The sequence below is a fragment of the Saccopteryx bilineata genome, chromosome 3 (assembly GCF_036850765.1).
Source record: "Saccopteryx bilineata isolate mSacBil1 chromosome 3, mSacBil1_pri_phased_curated, whole genome shotgun sequence".
NCBI classification, from domain to species: domain Eukaryota; kingdom Metazoa; phylum Chordata; class Mammalia; order Chiroptera; family Emballonuridae; genus Saccopteryx; species Saccopteryx bilineata.
In genome coordinates, this window is record NC_089492.1 from 180,127,898 (window position 1) to 180,154,463 (window position 26,566).

General features: G+C 43.1%; 1 protein-coding gene across 1 annotated transcript; it reads right to left on the bottom strand.

The window, feature by feature from the left end:
• On the bottom strand, nucleotides 1-23,265 carry MYLIP (myosin regulatory light chain interacting protein). The gene is made up of 7 exons (XM_066268339.1): nucleotides 22,955-23,265; nucleotides 21,637-21,827; nucleotides 6,843-7,028; nucleotides 5,362-5,559; nucleotides 4,282-4,446; nucleotides 2,710-3,130; nucleotides 1-1,433 (listed from the first exon to the last, which is right to left on the bottom strand). Exons 1-7 carry the CDS (start codon nucleotides 23,039-23,041, stop codon nucleotides 1,344-1,346), a joined length of 1,338 nt encoding a protein of 445 aa, XP_066124436.1. The 5' UTR covers nucleotides 23,042-23,265; the 3' UTR covers nucleotides 1-1,343.
• Nucleotides 23,266-26,566: the final 3,301 nt, after the last annotated feature.

Sequence of the window (26,566 nt, forward strand, 5' to 3'; positions counted from 1 at the left end):
TTAGGATATAACAGAGTTCTTTATGTGGAAACATTATTTTTTTACAAGTGAAAAAATAAATACCTTTTGGAATAAAGGCTTATATGCTAATATGTGCCATAAAAAAGTAGAGTTTTAATATCTGACAAAATGTCTGTGCAAAGAAACAAATGCATAAACACACTACTGCTGCATTAAGGCAATATGAAAAGTATACTCAGAAATCTCAGTAAAGTGACAGTGTAGCTTTCTAGCTTTAATGTAGCTAGTATTGCACTCAATACAGTCATCCAGGTTTCCCGACATCCTAGAAAACCCACAAGCTGAACAACGTCCAAAATGCCCAAGAGGGAGTGGAAAACATGGTTAAGAATATAGAAACAAAACACCTGAAACCCCTAAGACATATAGAGAGGACAACCAAAGTGATATGTAAGCATTTACAAAAAAAGCATACAATATCTAAATACCTATAATAAGGCTGTAAAAGGCTTGATGCCTCAAGCAAAAGTGGCCCTACTGGGTGATGCTGGGGCAGAGTGCTTGGGAGAACCACCCTTGTTTGTACACCACAGCGCCTCCTTTTGGTGGGGAGGGCATTCTTTCCAAAGGAACATGCTGCCTTTTCAATCTTAAAATAAAATATTCCACCAACTCAAGAGACCCAAGGAGTGCTGACTACTCCACTGAAATCTTTTAACCAAACTGGTAGCATTTATAATCAAAAGGCTTGGGGATGAGGAGTGGGGTGGGAGACAGGACAGGAAGCCGCCCACACTGAGTTCTGTTGCCTACTAGCCAGGCTGGTGAAAACCTGACAACTTTGTTGCTCCCTTTTAAACAGTCACAGAACTGATTTTTAAATTGGTTTGCCCTCCAATCATCCCAAACAAGTTATAAAAACAGAAATGACATTAAAACAATGACTATTTCTTTAAGAAAAATTTTCTTATTAAAAATGTTCAGAGCTCTGTTATCTGTACTGAAAAACAAAAGAAAACAATCAACCAGTTAAATTCTTACGACCCATTCTTACAGCACTGCCCACAGGCAGGAAACTCACCTTGGGCACATTAAGATTTACAATATCATGTCCTAACAGGGACCCACTTTTTGGCTCTGTTGCCACCTAACGACCTCAGAGATTTTTACTTATTCGGGTCCCGAGATGGTCCTGGTCCCCACCACTGGAGGTGCTGATGGCATGTTTTGGTGGTGAGGAGTGTTGTATTCTTTTATTTTTTTTTAAACATTGCATGGCAGATGGGGGTTGAAGTATTTATCTTCTCCACGGTCTATCACTTTCCCAGTTTATAACAGTGCAGTTCATAGCAACGTGGCCTGTCCAGCAAGTGCACAGCCCATCAGATGATAGCTAGGTTGAGAAGACTGGTGTGGGTTGGGAGATAGACGTGCTGGACGTGTTCCACGCGTGACCGGCAGACAGGACACGACTGCAAATGAGAAGCCAATAGCGCTGTTAGGACACCTCCATCCTGAGTTTTCAGGGTTCACCTAGGGCACCTGGTACACCTTCTGTTTATTAAGTAAGTTGTGGTCACAATTATTTCTAACTCTCAACTGGTAGAGATACTTGTTTTCTAACCAGTTTGAAAGTTTATACTTTACAAGGGATTAGAAACAAACATTGTGAAAAAGCATAGACTGAAAGAAATTGATCAGGTTTTTCACCAGTCTCTAAACTAGGCACAATGAGTGAAGTGATTCTCAAAGACTACTTGCTATGCAGTGAGGCTGTGGTCCCCAGAGGGACAGACGATGACCCTCCGTGCAGAGACCACGCAGGCTGGCTCGGCTGGCTGACATGGGCCAGTGAGTGTGGCTCTGCTCCTAGTCACAGGCTTCTGTCTCCATGGCCCTGCCTGAGCCACAAAGGGAGTCCCAGGCAAAGGGCAGAAACAGACAAGGCCATGCCCACTCCTGGGGAAAGAACTTCTCATACCAGCATCACCTCATCTCAGGGAAGACACACACATTTTGTTGGCTCATTCTGTAGCTCTAAAAACAGCTCTGAAATTAGCATTTTCTGAAGGACTAGATGTTATTTATGGCTAGTTTTACATAAAACTATAGTGAAATTTAGCAAACAGTTTGGGAAAATGAAAATGAATTGAAAAAATTAAGGTACAAAAGAGAAAAAAATGCTATACACATAAGTTGCTTCTATTTTTTTGTATTAATATTAAAATTAATTTGAATTGCTAACAGCCACTCCAGGGGGCCCCTAGAGGCAAATATTGTAATAACAGGAAATTAATCACAAATAATCACAGAGTAAACAATCTACCCGTGGATAACTGAGAGTTAACTAAAACCCAAAATCTAGATATTCTTTTCCAAATATTTTAAATAAAGACCATCCTCTTTCCTGTGTCAGCAAATGAGAGGCACCCTGAGCTGGACGAGGAAGTCCTGCCCAGCCCTGGGAAGGCCGGGGACCCCCGTTCTCGGCCCAACCACTAACGAGATGCACTGCCTTGTGAATCTGAGCCTCGCTTCCAGCACTTGAAAGAAGTCTAGGGTAATTACACTGTTGAGAATAGTACCCAAATCCAAAATGTCTGGAAAGGGCAATACCTTTCCAGTAACCAAATACAAAGACCCTCCACCGCTGCAGGTAGACATCCCTGGTTGTGCGCCAGGGGCAGCGCCCGACACGCGGCGGGCCCTCACTGAAGGGGGGCCGAGGTGGCCAGGGACAGCCCTCACCTGCAGCTGGGCGGCGCAGCACTGGCAGCACACGGTGTGGCCACAGGGGCAGAAAGCCGAGTTGATCTCGCCCTCGCAGCACACCATGCACAGCATGGCCTCCTTCAGCTTGCGCAGCTTCTCCTGCAGTGCCCGGGTCTGCTGGCAGCTGAGGCCCTCGCAGCCACTGCAGTTCAGGCTGCCCTTCGAGGACTTCAGAGGAGAGCTCGGGGGGCTCTGGTCGCCTCTGGAGACCAGGTCCACGACGCCGGCATTGTACAGAGCCCTCCGGGCATGGTCGTACACCTCTTTTGATGTTCTTCTAATATCGAAGACGTACTTCTTGCCAAGGTTAATGTTTTCATTCAGAAACAGAGATGCCAAGTGGCCCTTCAAGTCTCGGCTGTACTGCATCATGACGGCGTTGGTCACCGTGTCGCACCTGGGGAGATTGAATGGCCCCCTTAATACTTACAGCCTTGCACCCCCAAGATCCAGCCCATCAGTGCTGCTAGGAGCAAGAACTCCGTGCTGGCAGACAGTCAGCATTCTCCTGTGCGTGCTGGGAAGTAGACCCTTCCATTCTGTGTGTGAAAGATCCCAGGGGCTCCCTGAGAAAGCGCTGGAAATGTTGGGGATGGTGAGTGTGCCCCTCCACCTGTGGGGACGTGGCTACCGTACAAAGAAGCTGGTGGTAAGAAAAAGGACATTCTTCTTCTTCTTCTTCTTTTTTTTTTTTTACAGGGACAGAGAGAGAGGGATAGATAGGGACAGACAGACAGGAATGGAGAGAGATGAGAAGCATCAATCATTAGTTCTTCATTGTTCACTGATTGCTTTCTCATATGTGCCTTGACCGTGGGCCTTCAGCAGACCGAGTAACCCCTTGCTCGAGCCAGCGACCTTGAGTCCAAGCTGGTGAGCTTTTGCTCAAACCAGATGAGCCGTGCTCAAGCTGGTGACTTCGGGTCTCGAACTTGGGTCCTCCGCATCCCAGTCTGACGCTCTATCCACTGCACCACTGCCCGGTCAGGCAGGACATTCTTCTTTGACGTCTAGGTTTTACATTAAAAATTTCTACAATTTTCCCCCTCTGTTCCAATGTGTGTGTCTGTGCTAGCATAAGAAGTTTCAGATTGCCTGACAATTACATTTCTTAGCTTTAATCTTCTAAATATTTGTGTGTAACTACAACTCTAAATCACCCTCTGAAATGAATATCAAAATTGTTATTAAAAAATCCTTGTGACATAGCAAGGATTCAGGATAGCAGCTTTCCCAGAAAGGGCAGACGACTGGGGTCCTCCTGCTGGGAGAGGGGAAGGGGCCCCCTCAGGGCAGGGAGCGGGGGGGGGCAGTGGGGAGTGGGTTGGAGACACATGGACACACACACACACACACTTTCTATGGAAAAAACAGCACACATTGTTAAGGACTCCACTGCGACAGTGGAAATGAAGTGTTCCAAAGCAGCTGATGGCTTACGTTGGTGCAAAATTTATGGACACAACAACCCCAGAAACTGCAGGAGCCTCCCTGTCACCTGAAAACCTTTGAGCTGTGGACAACGCCAAGGTTAATAGCGGTACGTGCCTGTAGAAAGCATGCGTCTCCGTGATTGCGCGATAGAGCCCACTGGCCGCTCTGGTGCTGATCATCTTAAACAAGAGCACGATGCTGTTCCCAGACTCCTTGGTGACAGTCAGGTACACGTTCTTTCCTGACTGTGTGGCCATCTGCACTACGGGGTAAGCTATCCTGAAAGACAGAAAGGGAAGAGTGAGCGAGCCCAGAGAGATGTCATTGTGTGTGCCCCTTTGTAGGATTCTCATGTGCTCATGACCAGCAATAAACTCAGATGCTCATTCAAGCACTTTGTTTCCTAGGCATGAAGGCACACTGAAGCAATTGTGGTGGAGTGTGTGTGTGTGTGTGTGTGCACGCATGTGTGCGTGTATAGGTGAAAAGTGTGTGTAGGTAAAAATGACATTTTTATAGCAGTGAACGACTTATTGGAACAAATATTAAGCCTGGCACTCTGGAGACCAGGTCCACGACGCCGGCATTGTACAGAGCCCTCCGGGCATGGTCGTACACCTCTTTTGATGTACGACTCATCAATACACTGACTCAAGTGTATTGATGCACATCAATACACTTGAGTCAGTATTTTAAAAATTAGTAAGTTATCGCCTGACCAAGTGGTGGCGCAATGAACAGAGCATTGGACTGGGATGCAGAGGACCCAGATTCGAAACCCTGAGGTTGCTGGCTTGAGCAAGGTTCACCAGCTTGAGTCCAAGGTCGCTGGCTGGAGCAAAGGGTCACTCGCTCTGCTATTGCACCCCCTCTACTCCCCCACCCCGGTCAAGGCATATAAAAGAATGCAATCAATGAACAACTAAGGAGGCTAAGGAGCCACAATGAAGAATTGATGCTTCTCCTCTCTCTCCCTCCTTTCTGCCTGTCCCTATCCGTCTATCTGTCTCTGTCACACACACACACAGAAATTAACTAGTAATCAAAGCCTGAATAAATGACTGCACGTGCAAAGTGAAACACTATACTCCTAAAGGGTGGCTGTTCAGGAAATCCCACTCCATTTGCTATTTTCACAATCCGATCCACAAAAGTATATACGTGGGTCTAAAAAAAATTTAAGACTTGGGTTACCTATTAATTGGACTAAAGTCATCTTTACAAATTGAGATTCCTTCAGGTCCAACCCCAATAAGTAGCTTCTGCCCTTCACTGTCCCTCACAGAATGCCACTCGATCCCATAGTTTTCCATCGCCGACACAATCTGCAAGACTTGGTATTCAGCCGAGGCCTGGCTGGTCCCCTCCAGCTCCTTATGCTTTGCAACAATTCTGTATGGCACCAAAAAGGCAGAGAAGTATACAGAGAGATTAACTTATGCAGCTTCTAGAGATAAATCTGTTATCATTTTCACTAGTGAAGTCTACTGACACTTTCATGAATCACAGTAACTTAAAGTGATATGTTACTAATGTTTCCTTTACTTAGCAAACACTGTAAAATACTTCTAGGACACTATTCAAGGTCTTGACTAGTAAATATTCAGTAGAAAAACTATTAGGAATGCTGGATGAGGATGAATTGGAAGAATTATGAAAATCTCTAAAAATACATGTAAGAAATTTATATGTAGGAACTTCTCATGTATTTGCCTACATTTACTTAATAGGTCTCATTAAAACACAGCATTATAAGAGATAGATTAGCTCATCTGCAACCGAAAAAACTGCAGGTCACTGGGTTCATTTTCTCTATTGTGGAGGATATCCTATCATCTAGTCCTTAAAGATCTCTACCTCCTGGTGCATACACCCTTGGAAATGTTCTTCACTGGCATGTGGGCTGGAGTAGTGATTTGCTTCTGATGAGCAGTATATGACAGAAGTGATGGGATGTCACTCGCTTCTGAAATTAAGTTAAAGACTGACTTCCATCTTGGCACTCTCTCGTGATCTGACTTGGACTGCCTGTTCTAGGTGAAGCCAGTGACCACATAATGAAAAAGCCCCACAGGGCGGCCCACATAGTGAGGGAACAGGCCTGCCAACAAGCCACACGGGTTAGCCTGGAAGTGGGCCCCGCCCTCAGCTGAGCCCTTGGTTGAGGTTAAACTCTACCAACAGCTTGACAGCAGCCTCATGAGATCCTGGGCCTGAGAACCCAGCAAGCCAGGACCCGATTTCTGACCACAGAACTGAGAGATAATGTCTGCTGTTTTAAGCCACTAATTTTCAGTGTGACTTGTCACTGAGACATATATGTTAGGCATCTTGGTTTAAACCTCACTAAGGTAAAAAACATTCCAGTACACAATAGCTTTTTGATTTTAGGAGATTTGCATTCTTAAAAGGTCAGAGATTTTTAAAATTCCTGTTGTACAGCATTTCGTAGAAGGGCATTTATTTGTGTGGATTATGTGCTGTGTTTATAGGTTTCTCCAAAAAAAGAAAAAAAAAGGCCAAGAATCTTTTGAAAATAACTGGCTAAATTGAGCAATGGCCTAGTCTTAACTTCACAAATTATCTATATCTACCATAGCTTCATTTTCTTCTGGAAAGTCTTATAAATTCGCTAGATCTACGGGTATAAACACAAGCTTTAATTGCAGTCTCACCTGTTCAAGGCTGCACTGGAGAGCTCCTTAGCACACAGCTCCTCGTAGCTGTACTTGGCCGTGTTCTGATTGTAGTCTCCAAACTTGGTCTGGGCCAGGAGGGCGCTGAGTTCCACGGCCTGCTCTGGTGAACACTGGAGGTGGCCAGCCAGGAGGGCCTCCTTGATATGCAAAAAAAAGATGTGCCTGCAAACCAACGCAAGAATATGGTTATGCCCGGAACTAACTTCATATCAAACTCAACCTGGCTGGCATTTTCACAGTCCCTCTAAGTAAGGAAAACAGCATTTAAAAAGCCACCCTTAAAATGCTTATATTCAAGAACCGTTCTTATCACTAATACTGAGGCAAACTAAGTGTAAGGACTAAATTTCTCCGGAATACAAAGTGTAAACCAAACAGAAACAAATCCAAGATAGTTTAGTAACATTAAAGTTACAAAATGTGAAATAATTACATCCAAGTTTCTGCATTATAATTTTTAAAGAGAAATGATGGTAATCAGAAAAAACTGTATCTTGACATGAAGTTGATAATCTTAAAACCCTCACCTTTTTTCAAACGACCCCTAAATCTCTACTGTTAGCTCAAACTTCTCTCCTAGGAATTGGATTCAAATGTCCACATGTCTGACGACTTCTCCATGGAGACATTTCCCAGCATCCCAATCTTAGCTCATTCAAAATCACACTCTGCCCTGGCCAGCTGGCTCAGTGGGTAGTGTTGGCCCAGTGTGTGGAAGTCCCAGGTTTGATTCCCAGTCAGGGCACACAGGAGAAGCGCCATCTGCTTCTCCACCCCTCCCCCTCTCCTTCCTCTCTCTTTCTTCCCCTCCCGCAGCCAAGGCTCCACTGGAGCAAAGTTGGCCCGGGCGCTGAGGATGGCTCTGTGGCCTCTGCCTCAGATGCTAGAATGGCTCTGGATGCAGAGCGACGCCCCGGATGGGCAGAGCATCGCCCCCTGGTGGGCATGCTGGGTGGATCCCGGTTGGGCGCATGCGGGAGTCTGACTGCCTCCCCGTTTCCAACTTCAGAAAAATACAAAAAAACCCACTTACTGTCTTTCTTCCCAAACCTGCTTTTTTCTCCCAGGGGAAACCAGTCTTTTTGTTATTTTCCCCAAGAAACTCACTTTTGACTATTAATCTAATTTCCACCTACTTTCTATTTCTGAAAACTCTTTAAATCCAGCTTTATTCTTCTTATTTTTACCTCTCTGCCCTACTTGCATCTCTAATCTGTCAGAGAATTTACAGTATCCTCTAAGCTGACCTCCCTTCTAGACTTTGTGCTGATCCCCTTTCTAAGCTGCTGGCTTCTGGTATGTACCTGCCATTTCTCTGCTCAAAATCTTCCAAGGGCCTGACCAGGTGGTGGCGCAGTGGATAGAGTGTTGGACTGGGATGTGGAGGACCCAGGTTTGAGACCCTGAGGTCACCAGCTTGAGCGCGGGCTCATCTGGTTTGAGCAAAGCTCACCAGCTTGAGCCCAAGGTCGCCGGCTCGAGCAAGAGGTTACTCGGTCTGCTGAAGACCCACGGTCAAGGCACATATGAGAAAACAATCAATGAACAACTAAGGTGTCACAACGAAAAACTAATGATTGATACTTCTCATCTTTCTCTGTTCCTGTCTGTCCCTATCTATCCCTCTCTCTGACTCTCGCTCTGTCTCCGTTAAAAAAAAAAAACTTTCAAGGGATCCAATGTTTTTGAAAAAAATCACACTGTCAGCATGAAACCAGGCTTCTCTACCCACTAGCCCCAACTTTCTAGCTTTATCTTCTGTCATCCCCTCCAGCCACTATGCCCTAGGAAGGGAACAATTCCTCTCTGGAAAAGCCAACCACATTCACTGCTGTGGCTGGCCTGCTGCCTCCTGTCCTGAAGACCATTCCTTTGTCCCCTCATTTAGCTGCCCTTTCATCTTTATGACATGCAAACCATCCCTCTATTATGGCATTTTACATATTCCAACTCCTTTAAATGACACTAATATCTGAGAACTCTGTAAGTGTAAGTGAAGCTGCATACTGTGACTACTTTATATTCATTTCCACCGTAGTTTCACTCCATCTGACTTATCCTAATTGTACACAACAGTATATTCTACATTTACTAAAAAGCTATGCCATACTCAGAAACTCAAGGGAACTTCAGGTTTTGTTTCCTGCCGATCCATATTGCCCACGATTCTCAAGAAAGCATATAAATGTCCACAGACAGACTAGCCTCGGTTATAAAATTTGTCTCTGGCAAATGTATAGGTATAACCTTCCTTTGATGATTTGGTATAGCCTTTTAAACATACCTAAATGCCACAACATTCTTCCCATTAATTAATGAGTGACAACCACTGGGGCAAAGCTTTAGATGCTGGTCTGAACAGAGCCCTTCAGGTCAGCTTCCCACTTCAGCTGGATACCCTATTCCAGTCCTCAACACTGTTTTCTTAAGATACACGTCTGTATGACACCCCAGGTGGAGGGGACAACATGAGCGGTGTAAGAAAATGCAGAAGAAAGTGAAGCCAAAATACAAGGGGGGGGGGCTCTATTTAGTCTTGTCATTGTGACATGAGTCATTAATCTTCCTTTAAGAACTGTTTAAATTTAATGTTTCGTGCCTTCTATAACGACAGATAAATGTTTAAAATGATCAGACTCTGCCAAATACTAGTTTTTTTCCCCTTTATTCAAAATCCCTATGAGGAGCCTGACCAGGCGGTGGCGCAGTGGATAGAGCATTGGACTGGGATGCGGAAGGACCCAGGTTCGAGACCCTGATGTTGCCAGCTTGAGCATGGGCTCACCTGGTGTGAGCAAATAAAGCTCACCAGCTTGGACTGAAGGTCGCTGACTCAAGCAAGGGGTTCCTCGGTCTGCTGAAGGCCCACGGTCAAGGCACATATGAGAAAGCAATCAATGAACAACTAAGGTGTTGCAACAAAAAACTGACGATTGATGCTTCTCATCTCTTTCCGTTCCTGACTGTCTGTCCCTGTCTATCCTTCTCTCTGACTCTCGCTCTGTCTCTGAAATAAATAAAAATTAAAAAAAATCCCTATGAGGAAATCACAGTAAGAATGCATAATAGCAATGAAAGAAGATAAGCAAGGCTTTTATTAACCCAAACATCTGCTAGTCTAAAAGTATTTCTGACATACAGCTAAACTGAGAAGGGGCTCCCCTACTGAGGCGAAGAAATAACCACAAAAATAACTTATTTTAAAATGGCAATCTGAGGGCCAAGGCCTAGCATTCCCACAAAATGTTGGTGTTACTACACTGCTTCAGCCTTTTAAAGGTTTTTTTAGATGATCAGTAAATGTCACCTTGGTTAATGTACCTGTTTCTGTATTCGTCAGGGGACATGTTAGTAGGAAATGAAATCTGAATATATGCTTGTATTAAAGAAGAAATTATGTGCTGAAACACTGTAAGGGTATCACTACAAGCTAACTCTTAACTTAATTACTGCTTATATGAAAGTATCTTCTAAGTTATTTACCAAGTATCAAGTTAAAGACCAGTCTCTGCTTTATTTGAAAGTATAGCTTGCAAAAGTTTCAAAATCAATCCAATTTCTTTCTCCAAACTATCCATGCCTGGTTCTGAAGAGACAGCTGCCAAAACTGAGGGCAAAGCAGCAGTAACAAAATATTAACAGGCGGCCAGCAGCCCAAGAGTAATACTGATCATTTCCCGGCATGGGGGTAAGAATTAAAGAAAGGGGGTGGAGGACAATTGGCCTGTTCCACATACTCCACGTTAGGCTGGAATGCAGTCATCATCCTGTAAGCAGAAGAGCTCTCCTCCTTACTGCTGAGGTAAGTTTTCTGATAGGGCCTTTCCTGCATTTTCCAGTGTCATAGCTACAAAACAACCTTTTCATTTCAAGTCAACAAATACTTCCTGTGCATTCTGTCTATGCCAAGCCCTATGCTGGGGTTAGAGGGTGGACAAGTCTGACTGTTCCTTTTTAGATGAACTTACAGCGTTCTAGTGTGAAGGAACACATCCTATCAAAATAACTCGGGCCACAAATTGGCTTTTGGACAACCACTTTGCTCTCCAGAACAGCACAATGGAGCGGTGACAGCAAAGGTCACCAGCTGTGCTGAGCAATCAACAGACTCTATTTAATGTGCTCTTTCCAAGACAGAGGATGGCAGAGTGCAGACACACATTCCAACAAGGAATCCAGTGACGGCTCCACAGTTAGGGATGGTCCTGGATCAAGTATTTTCTCCTATTATTTTCTCTCAAACCATCTGGCCTATAGCTGTCTGGTACCTAGGTTTTCCCCTCTCCCTTTTTTGTAAAGTGGGTGAAAGATTACCAATAATAGCAAAAAACAAGCAGATGTGGTCAAAGAGATCATGCCAGCGGTAAATTGTTTTTATTTTTTAAACAAAAGACCAAAAGTGCTTGACACATCTAATTCAATTTAGGCTACACACTAGAATCATAAACAGAATAAAAGCTTTTGTAAAAAACGATTTTATTTTTCCTTTTTCTTCTTTTCCGAGTGAGAGGAGGGGAGATAAAGAGACTTCCACATTCACCCTGACCAAGATCCACTCAGCAACCCCCATCTAAGGCCAATGCTTGCAACAGGCTATTTTTAGTGCTTGGGGCAGAGGCTTGACAGAGCCATTCTCAGCCCCAGAGTCAATGTGCTCGAACCAATTGAGCCATGGCTGCTGGAGGAAAAGAGAGATGGGAAAGGTGGAGGGGTGGAGAAACAGATGCTTGTTCCTCCTGTGTGCCCTGACTGGAATCAAACCTGGGACTTCTATACACGCTAGGCCAAAGCTCAACCACTGAGCCAACTGCCCAGGGCCAAAACAATTTTCTTTGTCTTAGGCAAATATCTGTGATATGTCCAAAAGACAAACTCAAAAGTACATTTTTTAAACATTCTCCTGGTTATACCTCAAAATTCATGATTCTTCAAGTTTTACCCTGTTACTAAGAAAATGGCTATTTTCAACACATGGATTAACTTTTGGGGGCCAAAGTGAAACATTCTAGCTAACTCACACCTTTGCATCATGGGTACAAATAAAATCATACTGTAGCATCATGGAAGACTAAAAAAATTAAGTGAACATAAGGATATGCCAAATTTTAATTAAAAATAAAAGAATCACATGTTCTTCATATATTTTTATTTCAAAGTACTTCAAATTTCCTCTATTCTAAAAATTAATTTCTTTCCATAGCTTTAAGGAATTAAGTCACTTATCTTTTATGAATTCTAATCAGCAAACTTTTCTCTAAACAGTGGCTTGACTCATAAAGAAATCTAAAAATCAGAGTAGAACCAGTCAGGAGTTATCTATCTGCTCCTCAAGGATGGATGGTTACTCTCAATTAATGTCCTCCAGTTATCTTTCCAGTTATATCATTTTAAAAATCATTTTGTAACACAAATATAAAATAACTATATCCATATGTACTATTAAACTCAAAATTTAAGTAACCTAAAACATCTTTAAAAAGCTAAGTAGCTATTTTTAAAAACTCTCTAGTCCCAATAAATGAACAGTATTTCTCCCCCAGAAGACCTAACTGAACGTGGCCTCATCCTTGAGCAGTGACTGGTCTGTCTTCTACCTAGTCAGACCCCCGTTGAAATCATGAGTATGCTTGCCTCAGCCCAGTGAGTCACTCAACCAAATCAGTTTATTTTAAACCAAAGACTGCCAAGTTATATTTTTAAACTATTAAATCAAAACAGAACTGCAGTAAGTTTTTGTTTTGTATCTTCAATTCCAGGGAAACAAATAATTTCAAGATGGCTCACTGGCCTAAACATAAAATAACCATAATAATCATAATGCTTTTACAGTGAAACAGAGGAGAGTGTGTTTGTGATGTGGGGACAGACAAAGGTTTCTCAGGACACAGTCAGTGAAAAGTGTAAAAGAAAAAAATGGATAAATTAGACTTGACCAAAATTGAAAACTTCTACTCATCAAGAAAACAGGGAAACTACTGGATAAAATACAGTATTTTCAAAACACCTGACAAACTACTGGTATATGTTAAGAATTTGTAAAGCTAAAAAATAAAGGCAGCAACTCAATAAAAATGGGTAAATGACTTGAATATATACTTCACAAAAGAGGGTGTACAAAAGGCCAATAAGCACATGAAAAACTGTTTATATTATTAACGAAGAGAGACGTACAAATTAAAACTGCAGGCTGGCAGGTATGTGGAGGAATGGACTCTCATACATTCTTGGTGAAAGTGCAGAATGGCACAAAGGCTTTGGAAAAAGGTCTGGCAGTTACTTATAAAACTAAGCAATTGCCTCCTCTCTGACCTAGCTATTGCAGTCATAGCTATTTACTCAAGAGAAATGAAAACACATGTCTTCAAAAAGACTTGTACTTGAATGTTCATAACATTTTTATTCATAATAGCTGGAAAACAGGTCTTCATCAATAAGAGTATAGATAAACAAATATTAGCACATTCACACCATGGAATACTATCAAGCAATAAACAGGAACAACCCACTGATAATATACACCAGGGATCAGGAACCTTTTTGGCTGAGCAAGCCATGAACGCCACATATTTTAAAATGTAATTCCGTGAGAGCCAACACGTGTACGTTACGCATTATTCAATAAAAATTTGGTGTTGTCCCGGAGGACAGCTGTGATTGGCTCCAGCCACCGACAACCATGAACATGAGCAGGAGGTAATGGATTGTAATACATGAGAATGTTTTATATTTTTAACGTTATTTTTTTTATTACAGATTTGTCTGCAAGGCAAATGCAGCCATCAAAAGAGCCACACCTGGCTTGTGAGCCATAGGTTCCCAACCCCTGATATACACAATGTGATAGATCTCAAAAAATTTATGATGAACAAAAGAAGGCAGATATAAAAGTGTAGGCATTGCATGATTCCATCTACATGAAGCAGGACAGGCATAAGCAATCGATGCTGGAAAAGCATACAAACCTGGCTATGTGGGTAGGGAGGGAGGTGGGGGTACCGACTGCAGAAGGCATGAGGAGAGTGATGGGAACGTTCTAAACTTTTGATAAGAATTTTGTTTAAACAGGCACATCCATTTGTCAAAAACCCATTGTTGGGCAGATAAAATATATTATGCTCACTTTGTTAAAGATGGCGCTGCCCATGTGGAAGCCATTGCCCAGGTGATGTTAATGTGTGTTGGGGGTGGGCTGTGGGTTGGCAAGATCCTTGTAGCCTGGGGCTTAGTTTTAGGACTAAGCCTTTCCCACCCTTTTTGATGTGGGGTAGTGTAATCCCATCATGTCCCTGATAAGTGACTTTGTATTAGAGACTTCCCTATTTTGTATATTGGATTAAAGGTTTTGATTTCTACACTATAAAATGGGGGCAGAACGGGAGCTTTCTCTCTTGGTTCCTGAGATTAGCATTAGAGAGAGGAGAGCAGAGAAAGGCCATGTGGAGGAGGCCAGGTGAAGCAGCCAAGATGGCGGAGTATTGAGTGAGAAGCCAGTTTGTGCAGAGTTTGTGCAGGGAGAAGGAAGGAGATGGGGAACAGAGGTGAATAAGGCTGGTGAGCTAGAAACCTTTGATTCTAGGAAACTCGGATAAGCCAGTAGCTTTGTGAGCACTGAATGAGTGGGTTTTGGAGCCCAGTGTGTGTTTTTACTTGCCCGCCAGGTGCAAGTTAGGATTAAAGATGATGGCCCACCAGTATTTGGCTCTGTTGTTTCTTTACCGACTGTCCGAATCCAATGCGAACCTGCATGGCCCTGGCTACTGGCTTTACACCCATTAAATGGTATAATTAGAATTTATGCATGTCATCATATGTAAATTTTATATTAAAAAAAAAGAATGGTGGGCAAATATTGAGTTCTAGTAAATGATATTCAGACTAAAGCATTTAGTAGAAAGTATAATTATACTCAATTTATTTTGAAAAGTATCAGAAAGATTTCTGATAAAAAAAAGAGGTAGAGGGATCAATAAATGGATAAAAAGGTGATAAGGCAAGTAAATTGTTGGTAGTAAAATCTAAATGGGAGTACTGGATGCTCACTGTAAAAATCTTCAATTTATTTTGTATGTTTGAAAATTATCTTAAGAAGGGAGTGAGAAAAAAAATTCTAGCGAAAATTGCTTAGGGTCTAGATTCAGAATTCAAATGAATGGCTCTACCTAAAATGAACCATCAAACCTACACTTCACAGAAGGTTTGCAATTGAGAAACCCATCACAACCAAATGATTACCAAGTCAGGTCTCCATTCAGGTTTAAGGAAATCCTTCTCAAAGCCTAAAACTGCAAAATGGGAATCACTAATAAATCTGCTCCTCCTCAGGCTCCAAGAAATTAAGATATGGAGGTGGGACAGAGGAGAACATTCCCAACTTCAAAAGCAATTACCACCCACACCAGAAGAATAACGATAACTTGGAAGCATAAAATCTGCACTTCTAAAGAATGACTACTCAACACAGATACCTGCCCCTTGGCAAACAACAATCCAGGCACTCCTGTAGTTTAAAAGTGTTAATATGGCCTGACCTGTGGTGGGGCAGTGTATAAAGCATCAACCTGGAATGAGGTCACTGGTTCAAAACCCTGACTTGCCCGTCAAGGCAAAAATGGGAGTTGATGCTTCCTGCTCCTCCCCCCCACCACTTCTATCTCTCTCTCTAAAAAATGAATAAGTAAAAAGAAAGTGTTAACCACGACATCTTTCTTAACAATCTAGATTAGTGGGGAGTGCTAGTGGCATGGGCAAAGCTCCAGGCTGCAGTGATATGTAACTAAAAACAAATGCACCTAGTCCCCTGCAGCAATGCACCTCTGATTACCCCGAGTCTGCGGCCAAGTGCCATCTAAATCTTCACATTTCTTTCATAAACTACAAGGTCAAGATGAAACGTTCATTTCGCTTATATAAAAATCAGTTCCCCAATGTTTTTGAAGATTTCATACAAATATATAAGTATCAGAAATTCATAAAAGGACTGAAGGTGCCCAGATAGGAGATCTGTGGCTAAAGGAAACATTATATTATACAAATACCCTATATTCTGAGCAGAAAGACAAACAGAGAATGAGAGTTCAGAAATTGAATTAATCCTTTCTTAGGCAACATTCTACAAGTCTGTTTTTACCCTTTTTACTTTCCTGGAGCCAATTTTGGTTTTGGGCACAAACAAAACAAAACAATAAACAAACGGCCTAGATCAGGGGTCCCCAAACTTTTTACACAGGGGGCCAGTTCACTGTCCCTCAGACTGTTGGAGGGCCGGACTATAAAAAAAACTATGAACAAATCCCTGTGCACACTGCACATATCTTATTTTAAAGTAAAAAAACAAAACGGTAACAAATGCAATATTTAAAATAAAGAACAAGTAAATTTAAATCAACAAACTGATCAGTATTTCAATGGGAACTATGGGCCTGCTTTTGGCTAATGAGATGGTCAATGTGCTTCTCTCACTGACCACCAATGAAAGAGGTGCCCCTTCTGGAAGTGTGGCGAGGGCCGGATAAATGGCCTCAGGGGGCCGCATTTGGCCTGCAGGCCATAGTTTGGGGACCCCTGGCCTAGAGGGTGGGATGAAGAGGGCAAAAGAAGCAGAGGAATGCTAAGCACTGAGCAAATTCCTAACAGAGAATAATAGCTACAGAACCCGTTTCAATGATGACATTTCCTTTAGATAGTCTCAAGCTCTTCAGTTTATAGAAGCAAACTGGCAAAACAGTTCAATCCCTGTAAAAAAATGTATATCATCAGTATCAGCTAACCCAATTTTTATTTATTTCCAAGTTCTTAATCATTGACTCAACAAATATTTCTGTACCAGGTACTTGTTAAATTCTGAGGATATAGTGTGGATCAGTTCCCCATTTCATGGGGTTTAGATTACTAGAGCGGCTGAGAATAAACAAATTGTCACATCAGTACACGCAGCATTATACACTCATCAAATGCTAAGGACAGTTACACGATGTCTTGAGAGTTTAGCCTCCAGGGCAGACCAAGAGAAGGCTTTCCTAAGGTGTGGTGACTGAGCTGAGGTCTGAAGGAAGGCAGGATTTACCGTATTTCCCCATGTAGAAAACACAATTTTTTTCCAAAAAATTAGGGTTCTAAAAACTGGGTGCGTCTGATACAGTGGTTGTGGCAATTTCAAATGCTGCAGATGGAACTGAGGATGAGGCAATAAACGAAGACAGTGATTCATCATCAGACACGGATGAGGACAAGCTAATACATGGGAGTTCTGACAGTGATGAGGAGTTGTATGAATTTTTGATGAATAAAATTTGAGCAACTATGTAATACATTTTCCCCCCCAAATTTCAGGCTCCAAAATGAAGGTGCGTCTTATACATGGGGAAATATGGCAACCAGGGATAAGTCACTCATCACTGCTTACATCATTGAAATTTTGATGAAATTCACTGTTCAGGATCACAGCATTTCCATGAACATTTAATTTAGTTCAGGATTCACCAAGTCCTTATACTGGGGTTGTTTTTCTGGAAAGAGAATTCTCGTGTTAATCTTCACATAAGCAGGAGTGCCACTAGCAAAGACCTCAGAACTCTTCTAAAATGTGGCAATCTCTGGTTTTGAAAACGTTGACAAAATCTGGTCTGAACTGCTGTGAATATGCAACAGCTTTTGAAAGGCAAGTATTTCGAATGTTACAATCTCAGACCTACTTCCAGAATACATTAGTTTCACTTTTAGTTTGAATCTTTTGAATCCATAGCATAGCAAACATCAGCTGGAAATACCCACTGCCTCCATCTCTGAAATGTGCCCACTGAGTCTAAGCAAGATTCTCTGGTTACTTTCCAGACCTCCATTCAAGAGCAAACAGAATAATCTGGGTAAAGTACCAAATCTGAAATTAGGCCAAATTAGAGACCAATTAACTCGGCACAATAATCTAAGCAGGCACTTATGTTTTCTCCGTCTTCAGAGAAATGTATTGAGGAAAATCACACAGAGAGTAAGAGGAAGCAAAGGGGAAAAAAATCTAGTGCTAGGAGAGAGTCTAGAGACAATCTTTTTTTTTTTTTTTAATGACAGAGATCGAGTCAGAGAGAGGGACGGATAGGGACAGACAGGAAGGGAGACAGATGAGAAGCATCAATTTTTTGTTGTGGCTCCTTAGTCTCCTTGGTTGTTTATTGATTGCTTTCTCATGTGCCTTGATGGGGTGGGGGGCGCTACAGCAGAGTGAGTGACCCCTTGTTCAAGCCAGCAACCTTGGGTTCAGGCTGGTGAGCTGTGCTCAAACCAGTGACCTCGGGGTTTCGGACCTGGGTCCTCTGCGTCCCAGTACGACACTCTATCCATTGTGTCACCGCCTGGTCAGGCTAGAGAGACAATCTTGTCCCAGGCTTTCACTTCAGATAAAGAGTTGACTCAGTCTTGGAAGTCGTACTACACTGGCAGTTGGAGGCAGAGATGGACCTAGAATACAGGGCTTCTGTCTCGACCTCGACCCCAGTACCCTCGCTATTACAACTAGACTTTCCTGCCCATCACTCTCACAGCAGCCTCCCTAATCGTTTGCAGACTAACATATTAATGTACCCCCACTTAGGCCAGCTCTACTGTGAGCAGACTACTTTAATTGTCCACAGAAGACAACTCAGCCAGAATATTTCAGCACCACTTAATAGCCCAGACACTTTCACTATACTAAATGTACCCTGATTACTTGACTTAGAGACAGTAAACAATCACCTCTCATAACTAGACTAGTTCATCTAATTTATTTTTGTGTCATTTTACATAAATACTTTATAATGAATAAACATCAAAAAGTTTATCAACCAGTTTTATCTTGGTAATATAACATCAGGGGAAATAAGTATTTTTGTTCTATAGTATCATGCACAAAAAAATAATGCTAATTATGATTAAACTGGACCCAGTACAACTTCTGATCCTAATTAAAAAGTACAAAGGCTAATTACAAATCACTTTATCTAGTGATAAAGGCAGAATGCTATATAAACTTGAGGTGGCATTTTTCTGAAAATTCTGTGTTTCGGACAACCTCACCAAAACAACTAAAATTCACCAATATTTTAAAAGTAAATCAAAAGATTAGACCACACTAATTTTTCAATAAGATTTCAAAAAGATCTAAAATCAATTAAAATTACTGAATCTAACCAGGTATGTGCTTCATTGAGTGCTATTAGGCATGAATCTCAAGAGTCCAAGTCAACTGAGTCAATAAATTAGAAAATTTGATTCCAATTCTAATTCACAAAATGTCTCCATTTCTTGCATGAATAAAATAGATTTGATAATAGTTATCTCAATTATTAGAAAGCACAGGTAAAGACCATCTTATAGTAAATATTAGCCTGACCAGGTGGTGGCGCAGTGGATAGAGTGTCAGACTGAGACACAGAGGACCCAGGTTCGAAACCCTGAGGTTGCCAGCTTGAGCATGGGCTCCTCTGGTTTGAGCAAGGCTCATCAGCTTGAGCCCAAGGTCTCTGGCTTGAGCAAGGGGTCACTCGGTCTGCTATAGCCCTCCCCCCCTCAAGGCACATATGAGAAAGCAATCAATGAACAACTAAGGTGCTGCAACAAAGAACTGATACTTCTCTCTCCCTTCCTATCTGTCTGTCCCTATCTGTCTCTGTCTCTTACAAAAAAAAATCTCTCTAAGCATTCGTTATACAAATGTACTATATATTATAATTATAGCCATTGTGTAAATAATGTATTCACTCCTCTAAACTTCTGCAATTTAAAAAATAAGTTTGTGTCATCAAAATAGATTTGCATCTGGAGGCCCTGAAATGATTACAAGATCATGATACAAGTACACAATGAAAATAACAATTTGTTGTGTTACATATTTTTTTTTAAAGTAAAAAAGTTTTCACAAATCAGCTTTAAGCAAAACAACAAAAACCCAAACCATTCTGATTCACATAGGGCAGCTAAAACATCCTTAAAAATGCAATTTCTTGAATATTTTTCTAAGGCATTTTTAGGAGCAGTAAGAATATACCAGTTACTTCCGGCCCTGGCCTGTTGGCTCAGCGGTGGAGCGTTGGGGGACCTGGGTTCGATTCCCGGCCAGGGCACATAGGAGAGGCGCCCATTTGCTTCTCCACCCCCCCTCCTTCCTCTCTGTCTCTCTCTTGCCCTCCCGCAGCCAGGGCTCCATTGGAGCGGGGATGGCCCGGGCACTGGGGATGGCTCCTTGGCCTCTGCCCCAGGCGCTGGAGTGGTTGCTCCCCGGAGGGGCAGAGCATCGCCCCTGGTGGGCGTGCCGGGTGGATCCCGGTCAGGCGCATGCGGGAGTCTGTCTGACTGCCCCGTTTCCAGCTTCGGAAAAATACAAAAAAAAAAAATAATAATAATTAAAAGAATATACCAGTTACTTCCAAAACAAAACTGTACATTTCTCTTACTCTAAAGCTCCATAACAAAGCAAAGCAGAGATTTCAATTTTTTTTTTTTTACAGAGACAGAGTCAGAGAGAGGGATAGATAGGGACAGACAGACAGGAATGGAGAGATGAGAAGCATCAATCATCAGTTTTTCATTGCAACACCTTAGTTGTTCATTGACTGCCTTCTCATATGTGCCTTGACTGTGGGCCTTTAGCAGACTGAGTAACCCCTTGCTCGAGCCAGCGACCTTGAGCTCAAGCGGGTGAGCTTTGTTCAAACCAGATGAGCTCGCGCTCAAGCTGGCGACCTCGGGGTCTCGAACCTGGGTCCTCCGCATCCCAGTCTGACGCTTTATCCACTGTGCCACCGCCTGGTCAGGCGAGATTTCAAATTTAAATGAACAGTATTTCGAAATACATTTCTATCAATTCTTGAGTAAACAAAAATAACTCAATTCTTGAGTAAACAAAAACTCTTATGGTACCCTGTTTACTCATCATTACTCAAAATTTTCACTCACATTTTTCATATGCATGGCCAATTTTCAAGCCAAAGAAAGGGTTATGAAAAACATTAGAACTTAGACCCAAAGTTTGCTGTATTTAGAATTAGTTGTTTTCCTTTTTTTTTTTTTTTTTTTTTTGACATGTCACTGTATGTCTCTTTAATAAGAGGAAACACTGGTTTCCTAGTTTGGCTCATCCTTCTGAAAAGAATTATAGCCAGTCCAGGGAAGAAAACATTTTCAGTTTGAAAGAGGAAAACCACATGTTCCAGTTGTCTACCAGGATTATTGATTTTCTAGAAGTAAACAATCTAAACTCAACAGTCACATGTAATAATGTATCAGTGGGTTAGAGCTCAGTCACACTGTCCTTGAAGAAACCGCCTTACTAAGTTTTCAAGAAATTTCAAAACTTTTAAAATTTAGCATTAAGTCAGAGTTCTTTGCTACACATTGCAACCTGACACCAGGTTGAAGAAGTTGACCAAGTTTTAGTAATCCAAAAGGAACTGTTTCCTGCTTTCTGTTAGAACAGTATAAAATGACCTATAGTAACACAGCTGAGGCAGAGGTTACTCTCGGGCAATAGATGCTGCTATCAGGAAGTCAATTGGGTTCTCTCTCTCCCTCAACACCTCTCTTCCTCCCTCTTTCACTCTCTCTCAGTTGTGGCATTAATCTCAAGTGTTCATCTTCATCTCAATAAAAGGGCTGTGCTATGGAAAACTAAGTTAGGAACCAAGTAACTCTGTATCAAACACATTTGCCTGTGAACCAACATCTCTGGGAAGGTGTAATGGCCCTTTCTAAACTGAACCAAAGGTTTACTTGACATTGGTTTATTTCAGCATCATTTTACCTAGTCTGCTCCTGTAAGATGAGATGAGGCTCCACGAAGAACTTGACTTTCAGTTTAAGCCGGTAAGGGGCTAACCCATCCATCTGCTGGGAGATCCGGTTTCTCAGATTTAGCCATAAACTTTCACCTTTGCTACCCGTAAACTGCAGTCCAAAATAATCAACTTCTATAATTCCCAATCGTCTGCACACCTAAAACAAAAATGAATGCAGCACGGATGAGCAAATGGTCCACGTAGTCAAAGTAAACCCAAGGACTCCACCTGAGTCTAATATTTCTGCCTACTTTTCATCAAGTTCAAAGTGTTACCATTTCTGTTGTAAACCGGGAGAACAAAGTGCTATGGTTCCAGTGATACTAAACCACTAGACGAAGTATTGAGGCCTGTCCTTCCTTTAATTCCTAAAACATGTCCAATGGCAATAAAGAAAAAAGGAGTCCTCAAAAGTAACCTTCCAAAAAAACTGAGGAGGGTAATCTCAGGGTATTTCCCTTCTCATTCCAATCACCAGAATTCCCTCCACGAGCACAATCAACACAGCTGATACAGCAGCTTAGTATCTGGACAATTTTAACCATCTGGACTGAAAAAAAAAAAAAGAAAAAAAATCGAGGAAACACACCACAAGTGTCTGCTAAGCTTTACAAGAGGTTTTCCAAACATCTCAGAGCTAGGGAGTTTGAGGGCCCAGGGTTTCACTTGAGATTAAGTCTGCCAAATCAGTACCCACCACTGTTTAGGACCATTCCTCACTTTTAAGGAAACACCGCGTGCTTGAAGACAACAGAGGAGTAGCAAATGACCAAAAACCTACTGTTCTCTCATCCCCCGCAAATCCGGAGATGCAGGTGAATGGTCCATTTGAGAAGCAGCAAGAGACAAGGGCCCGGCTGGTCTGCCAAGGAACCTGGGACCTGAGACCGCCTCCGGACAACTCATCCTGAGACGCAGGTGTCATCGCCAGGCTCCGCGGTGACCGGACAGGCTGCATCATGCACACACCTGCGGCAGGTGTGCTGCGCCTTCTTCTTCTCAGAAAGTGCCATGCTGGGGGCTGGGAGCCAGCTGCCGCAGGCCCCCCCCCCCCCCCCCCCCCGCCACGCGCTCCCGGCGCGCCGGGATAGAGGCCGCGCGCCCCACGCCCGCGAGGAGGAGGGGGCGCCGGCCCGGTGCCTACGGCGCGCTGCCCGGGGCTGGGCTCCCCGGTCGCCGCTGCAGCTCCGTCCGACCCCCGGCAAGCGGCGCGCCCCGGCGCCTCCGCGAGGCCCCTCTGCCTTGGGGGACGGGCCGGGTCCCCGCTTGGCCCCTCAGCCTCACCTGGTTGAGGCAGTCCTCGCCGTTGGCTTTCGCTTCCACCTCCACCTCCATCAGCACCGCGTCCGGCCTCGTCACATAGCACAGCATGGCTGGGGCCGCCGCCGCCGCTACAGACGCCTCCTCTTTGGTGTGAGCGGGCTGCCGCCTCGCCGCCAATCAAACCCAGTTCCGAGCTCGGCGACGCTGGCCCTTGGGAGGCTGCCGCCCTACAAACCCCCGCCCTGCGGCCGCCGCGCCCTCTCGTTACCCTTCGCCAGCCAGCCCGCCTGGCAGCTCTCTGAGCAACAGAAAAAGCGCCGCACTCTAGCAGCCCGACTGCCGGCGCCGCAACAGGGACTCCTCTGATATAGCAGCCTCGCCCCCTCCGGCTGGGGTCCCCGCCAATCACGGAGGCTCAGCCCCACCCCCGCCACCCCCCAGCCAATAGTGGCGCTCTCTCAGCCGCGGCCCCACCTCTCAGCGCCGGCTGAGTTCCAGGGGCCTCCTGGGGAGGTGGCAGCTTTCAGGCGCCTGGAACTGCGGGGGAGAGGGAGGCCCGAACACACACCCGCTGCCTCTGCCCGCTGGGTGACGCTGCTCCGGGCGAGCGGCAGCCTGGGGCTCCGAGGCGGGGATCCCTTTCCGTTGGGCTTGAATTTAGAGTGATTGAACGCCTCCAAGCTGCCGCTATTCTTCAGAGACCTTGGGTCTCTCCAAAAACGGGTTTCGGGCGGTGAAAGCAAAAAGGAAAGGGAGCAACCCAAAGCCTAAGGAAAACTGTTTTTTTCCTGGGATTTGTTACAGTAGGTTGTTGGAAGGCGGAATGGTTGTTCCCCATTTCAGACCTCGTCATTGAAAAATCAATTTGGGTACAAAAGTTTTTGCTATTGACCAGTGAGCCACGGAGCTAAATCTAGTGCTTCCACGTGAATCCTCTCCAGCGTATCCTATTTACCTGTTGGGTTGAATCAAAACACCTAAGGCCCTCTCTCAGGTTGCCCATTCTAGCTCCTGTCTTATCTCAGCCATTAACGTTAATTGAGCACTGCTGTGGTGCCCGCCCTTCTCAGGCAACCAGATATTATCCCCATCTTAAAGGTGAGGGAGTCAACTCAGAACCTAACAGGTAGTGTAACCTCAGTAGTAGCTATTCATAATTAAAGGTCTACAACTCTTCACTCATTTACTATTTGTTCCTCTCTGCCAACACATTGCTTAGCTTGGCTCATCAGTTTCTTGAAAGAAAGAGAGCAGAGGTGGGCTTCAGCCTTGGACCCTTTGAAAACTTAATCCATCTTCTGTTTATTGTTAAGTGTTCTTAACAATAACACGGATACCACAATATCTCCTCTGCTTTCCTTCCCCGCCCCCACATTGCTGTGAAGAGCAACAGAGATAATGTTAATAAAATCATATGAATAACCCTGTTTATGTAAGAAGATGTGTAATACCTCTGTCACTGTCTGCTGATAGTGTCTGTTCTTACCCCCTTTCCCTATTCCCAAAGATCTCAAAGCATTTACTTCTGAAAAGTCAGAAAGATTTTACCCCTGTCTTTCACCAAAGCCAACTATGGGTTAAATTGTAAATAGTCAATGTCCTGATCTCCAGTGTTATAGACAGACATGTGCCATCTCCCTTTCTTAGTGTCTGATGGATACACCTCACAATATTGTGCTGCTGAAGTAGCCCCATCATATATCAACTCCTGTTCCCCATTTCTTTAATTCCAGTTTACTGACCTGGGAAATTTATCTGAGAGATAACATTTGGATGACTGCTATCTATGCTTCACCACCAGAAATTTTAGAACAGAGAGGTGAGGCAAGGTGCATTGGTTCATATTTTTATTTATTGAGAGACTAGGATGGCTAAACCAAAGCTAACCAAAAGCTAGCTAACTTAAGCAAAAAGGAAGTTAGTTCACAAGTATGGGGAAATTACAGAGTCACTGGGGACTATGTACAAAAATGAATAGAAAGGGAGAATTTTTGGTTGGCCCAGAGCAAAAATATACAAAACAATCAAAAACCAAAACCAAATACTTGTTTTGTGAAGAAACTACTTTAAAATAAATTATAGTTTTGGTTTTGGGTTTGGCAGGCATGTTTCTAATTCAAGCCCAGACTATGCTCCTCCGATAAAAAGGGTGGTAAAAATTCCAATTGTTTTTGGAATGAAGAATTATCAAATAAGACTGAGAAGGCTTGTTGTTGTTGTTGTTTTGGTTTGTTTTTAAAACAAAACAAAGCCAAACTAAAAAAGGAAAATTGGCTTTGGGGAACGGGGAGAAATCCTGATAAATGGGAAGGGAAAAAGGATACTAACTTTTAGCATATATGGTTAGCTAAGGAATGAGAAGGCTGAGCTAGCTGGTGACTGGGTGAGAATGCACAGTGTGCTTTAAGACCTGGTTAGGAACTAGAAAGCCGTCAGTAGACTTACTTCCCAGAGGAGCCCACCATCTGGTAACGCTACCAAACGTCTGGAGCCAGTTTCAAGCCCCAGCTGGGCCAAATCCAAAACAGGAGACTCTAACACCTCAGCCTGTGGTGGTAACTGCACTGCATCCGGATATGACTGAAGCAGTTCTGAATTAGCCAGAGAGGTGCTACATTATATTTGTGTCTTTCTTTTGCTCTCAGCCATTGCCTTTTAAAAATAACATTACAATTAACCAGCGAAATACAAAGATCAGCTGCATGAAGGTGGATCTTTAAAAATAGAAATTATAACTTAAGAGTCGGCTGAGCCAGTGGAGTGCTGGCTGTTCAAACACACCATGGTGGTTCTGTCTCGAATGCTAGAGCTTAAGACTGAGCACTAAGTGGTATTTGCAGAACATGATGTGATGCTAATCTGACTGAGAAGTTTCTCTTCTGGTTGAGCACCAGGTCTGATCTGGAAGGCTAGGTAACTATCCTCGCTCATTTCTCTCTCAGCACTGCACTCATGACTGCAGGAACTCTGTGCTGGATCAAAGGAAAAGCCCTTCTCTGCACCTGCTTCTCAGTGTTCATTTATAAAAGCATGAAGGGAAGAACACTTGGTGACTGCCCCAAAACCATCTTGTTTACTTTCTCACATTATTCAAGCTAATTATTCACATAAACAATGTTTCATTTTGCACAAGTATGTAGAATGTGTCAAGTGAGCTGCTATCTCTCACTTGAAATATTGACTTGTAAAATTCAAAGTACTGTAGTTTAATTTGACCCTGGTGGCAGACAGTTAAAATGATTTTTTTTAAATCTCTGGGGATAGTTCATATTCACGGTAGACTACTTGGAAAAGTGAAAAATATCAGGGAAAATGTACCTGTAATTTTATCAGATGTTTCTACTTCATATTGATGTTTTACTTTTGTACTTTGCATGCCAGTGTGCTCTAAATTTTTATTGTGATATAAACAAATACAGCACATGAACTTCTGGAGACATATCAAGACAACAAGAGACTGTTGGGGTGGGGAGTTCCAAATCTATACCTAGTGTTATAAATGTTAGGAAATTTATAAACAGAAAAACAATCAACACAAAAAATCCAACTAGTACTGTTTCTCAGCTATCTTATAATTTTTTTTTCTGAAATACCACCTTTCCTCTGCTTTTATTCTCACTATCCATATGCCCT